The sequence below is a fragment of the Etheostoma spectabile genome, unplaced genomic scaffold (genome assembly GCF_008692095.1).
Source record: "Etheostoma spectabile isolate EspeVRDwgs_2016 unplaced genomic scaffold, UIUC_Espe_1.0 scaffold272, whole genome shotgun sequence".
NCBI classification, from domain to species: Eukaryota; Metazoa; Chordata; class Actinopteri; order Perciformes; family Percidae; genus Etheostoma; species Etheostoma spectabile.
This window is the reverse complement of record NW_022605576.1, coordinates 991,568-995,719: the sequence shown is the minus strand read 5'-3', so window position 1 is coordinate 995,719 and position 4,152 is coordinate 991,568. Positions and strand designations below refer to the sequence as shown.

At 45.8% G+C, this 4,152-nt stretch overlaps 1 protein-coding gene across 2 annotated transcripts in view; it reads right to left on the bottom strand.

The window, feature by feature from the left end:
• rsu1 (Ras suppressor protein 1) overlaps window positions 1-4,152 on the bottom strand; it is a 36,103-nt gene that overhangs the window by 213 nt on the left and 31,738 nt on the right. For both annotated transcript variants that reach the window (XM_032510811.1, XM_032510810.1), the window contains exon 9: window positions 1-1,111. This exon is cut by the window's left edge and continues 213 nt beyond it. In XM_032510811.1, coding sequence (XP_032366702.1) covers window positions 1,009-1,111 — 103 coding nt within the window. In that variant the 3' untranslated portion in view covers window positions 1-1,008. The remainder of the gene's footprint in view (window positions 1,112-4,152) is intronic.

The window sequence follows — 4,152 nt, the reverse complement described above, 5'->3', positions numbered from 1 at the left end:
ATTCATTTATAAAATGATGTAGAAAACCCTAGCGGCAGCAAATGTAATTTGCAGGCAGTGACGTCTAGCAAACTCTAGTCAGGCCAATCACATCGTGTCCAGAGTCGGTGGGCGGGCTTAACATAATGACGGCAGAGTTGTGACGGTTCTGCGTGACTTCCCTGCTACTTGAAAACAACAAAGATGGCTGCTGCTGCTTTAGAACAGCGGTCTGTCCAATCGGCTTTGTCCCCCATGTCTGGTTGGTTGCAGCGCTGTCCTATTGCGTGCAGAGGGAATTTGAAAGACAGCGGTTTGTCCGCGCCCCTCAGATTTAGCCCTGCCAATGGGGAGTTCCCAGACCCAACATCTGGATGATGTGGGTCACGGTGGTCAGACTAGTTGGAAACAGCATAAAAGGTAGAAGAGTTGAACCCAAGGATAAACGCACTGCCAGAGCTAAACATTCTGTCTGGTTTTGAATGGCTTCCGTAGCTACAAGTATGCAGTAGCAGTCGTCCTAGTTGCGTCCCAAACATCTGTGAGCATCTGGACTCACCCATGTTAAATACTCGCCTTTGGTATCATAGCAGTTAAACAGTTTTGCCCTAAAGGACTTCTTGTTACTGATGTCCCAACATGTGAAGTTACAGTGACTGTTTGCTGTCTGGGGCATATGAAGCAACGAAGGATGACATGAATGAACATGAATTCTCGACGTTGCTTCTAAATGCCTCTGACCTGGTAGTTCTGCAGCGGTTACCAGTAGTCACCAGGCAGTTGGGCAGGTAGCACCAAAACCAAGACTTAAACTGTTCACAAGAGTTGAAAAAAACATCCATCTATACTCAGGCACAGTGGAATCCAGTCCAAACTATGTAACACTACGGATTTAGAAACGTAATTCATACATGTCATTGTAGTACAAAACAATAAAAAAAACAATAAAAATAAAAGAGAGAAGAAAAGAAGGCACATGCAGTGAGTGTGAGGCTGAGCTTGCATTCATCTCCATCCTCAGTCTTCTCTTCATTTGTTCTTGGCGGCCAGCGGTTTGCGGCTGATTTTCTTACTCTTGTCGTTGTTCTTCTTCGGTGGTTCGGGGTCAGCCTGCATGTGTCTGCCGTAGAGACTGAGGAGGAGAGGAGAGGTTTTTAAAGTCCCTTCATCAGACCAGTTTCAGAGAAGAATTACAATCACAAAAATCTAAAACAAAGTCAAGTCATCAAAAATTAACCACCAACTATCCATCCCCCCCCCCCCACAGAGCATAACACCGGTGTTCTATTCTATTTCTATTAAATGTGTATTATCCTCAGTCGGTTGTGAAGGTCTGGAGCTGCTGTAACAAGGACATTTACCCAGTGTGGGATCAATAAAGTCAAGTCTATCTTATCTTATGTGTTTGGATGTGACTTCCTATTTTTACTGACTTCCCGCTTCCCATCAGCCATTGGGGGACATGCACTGCCACGCCGAGCCGAGCCACAGATTTCACTAAACAGCTGCAGGTGTCAACGGGTCGACAGCATCACCTGGCACACAAACAGTGGGATCCTCAGCACCGCACACACACACACACACACACACCACACACACACCACCACACACACAAACACACACACACACACACACACACAAACACACACACACACAAACACACACACAAACACCACACACACACACACACACACAACACCACAATCCACAATGTTTCCTGATGAGACTTTTAAGAGTACATTTCAATGCAGGATAGAGTATTCTTACAATGTGGTATTAGTACTTTTACATACTGTAAGGAAAGGATCTGAATACTTCTTCCGCCACGGACCCCCCCCCCCCCCCCCCCTTACCTGTCACTGTTTCTATCCCCTGGGTGTGTCATGTTCACAAGTGAAAGAGCTCATTGGAGTGGAAAAGACTTTTTCTTCAGCTCCGTGTCTCTCTGCAGCCTGATAATAATTGCGTCTTCGATTTCCCTTCTCTTACTGTACTCATGCTCGGCCTGGGTTTAAAACAAGCTTACTTAAATCTGGGAAACGTTGGAGCGTGTCAGGGACGCCAATAACCAGGATCCACCGATCACATCATACAATAACCAGCCAGTAGATTATGTACTGTTTGTATAAATCATACTTTTGTTCATCTGCTTTTTGGCAGTAATGTAGGTTTTTGTTAATTCTCAGAAAGGTCAGCCCATTCTTTAAGACCTTTCTTTATCACCATCTAGTTACAGCATACATGACTGGATTTGATGAAACGGCAATTCCTTATCTTTAAGATTCATTTCAATATATACTTTTGTGTAGAATATAATATAGTAAGTTTGATAGATAGCTAGGGATCAAACTACTTTGGCTGTCATATTCAGCATTTTTACGATGATCAAAATCACTTTGTTTTTTGATCCGATTGCCGACCAAATATATCCCTAAAATAATGCTCTTCGGTTCTGATGCGGCCCCCCTCCCTGTCTGTACTCACCACTGTACAAGTGGAACTGTCAGTCTAAGATTGAAGTGTCTTGTATTCTCCTCTCCTCTTTCAGCCCCCATCCCATGTCAACACTTACAACTGGGAATTAAATGCTGCCAAAACCAATAATATCTGCTGCCCATCAAACCACAGCAGGCCTACGGCAGACGCAGACAGAGACAGAGACAGGCAGAGACAGAGAGAGACAGACGGGAGACGGAGAGACAGCCAGTGGCGGTTGAGTGCGGAGGGCTGGCTCTATAGGTGGCGGTCTTCTCTTAGCTCACACACATTGAGACTGTTCACCTTTGAAAAGCTCACCACAGCTGCTCTCCAGCTCTATGTGTTAAATTACTGTCAGCCACCTAGCTTTATTTCCCAGATTCCTCTTCCTTTGACATGTCTGCCAATTGGAACTTAAAGACCCATCCCCCACCTCCCAGTGTGCAGGGATACATATATGACAGAGAGAGGGGGGGTGAGACAGAGTAGTGACTGGGACTCAGTCAGCTGGGCTGTCGAGTCCCAGAGGAGAGGGTGGGACAGGCGAAGGGTGCGGGGCAGCTCCCGGGAGCTGGAAGCAGCCAGGCCTCGGAATGGTTGACAGTTTTTTGCCATGCCTGCTTGGCTCTGTCTGTCGGCTGGTCGGTACACCACTTTGGACCGGCCTGAAATATCTCAACATCTACAATAGGGATGTTAATGATTAACCGAAAATGAAGCAGCCTGGGATATAACACTCATTAAGTGAGAGTTTTGAGACTTGGACTCGAGCTCAGAGTTTTGAGACTTGGACTCGAGCTCAGAGTTTTGAGACTTGGACTCGAGCTCAGAGACTTGAGACTAGGACTTGAGCTCAGAGTTTTGAGACTTGGACTCAAGTCAGGACTGAGACTAGACTCAGGTCAGAGCTTGAGACTAGGACTCGGCTCAGGATGAACTAGGACAGGCTCAGAGACTTGAGACTAGGACTCAGAGTCAGAAGACTTGAGACTAGGACTGAGCTCAGAGCTTGAGACTATGACTCAAGTCAGAGACTGAGATAGGACTCGGCTCAGAGACTTGAGACTAGGACTCGGGCTCAGAGACTTGAGACTAGGACTCGGGCTCAGAGACTTGAGACTTGGACTCGAGCTCAGAGACTTGAGACTAGGACTCGAGCTCAGAGACTTGAGACTTGGACTCGAGCTCAGAGACTTGAGACTAGGACTCGAGCTCAGAGACTTGAGACTAGGACTCGGGCTCAGAGACTTGAGACTAGGACTCGGGCTCAGAGACTTGAGACTAGGACTCGGGCTCAGAGACTTGAGACTAGGACTCGGGCTCAGAGACTTGAGACTAGGACTCGAGCTCAGAGACTTGAGACTAGGACTCGAGCTCAGAGACTTGAGACTAGGACTCGAGCTCAGAGACTTGAGACTTGGATTTGAGCTCAGACACTTGTGAGCATCTCTGGTATCTACCTGTTGTTTGTTGAAATAATGGGTAACTTGCAAGCAAAAGAGCATTGTTATTAATATTAATTATTATCTTAGTGGAAAAAGTCACCAACATTGGTGATCCCAGTGTATTTAAACATTTTTATATTTCCTTAGTAATTTTCTTACAATATTGCCTAACTCCACTGTTCACTAAATCTTTGTTGACAAATCATGTTGTGCTTAAAGAACGTTGCTGCTAAAATAATAAAAGTGTATA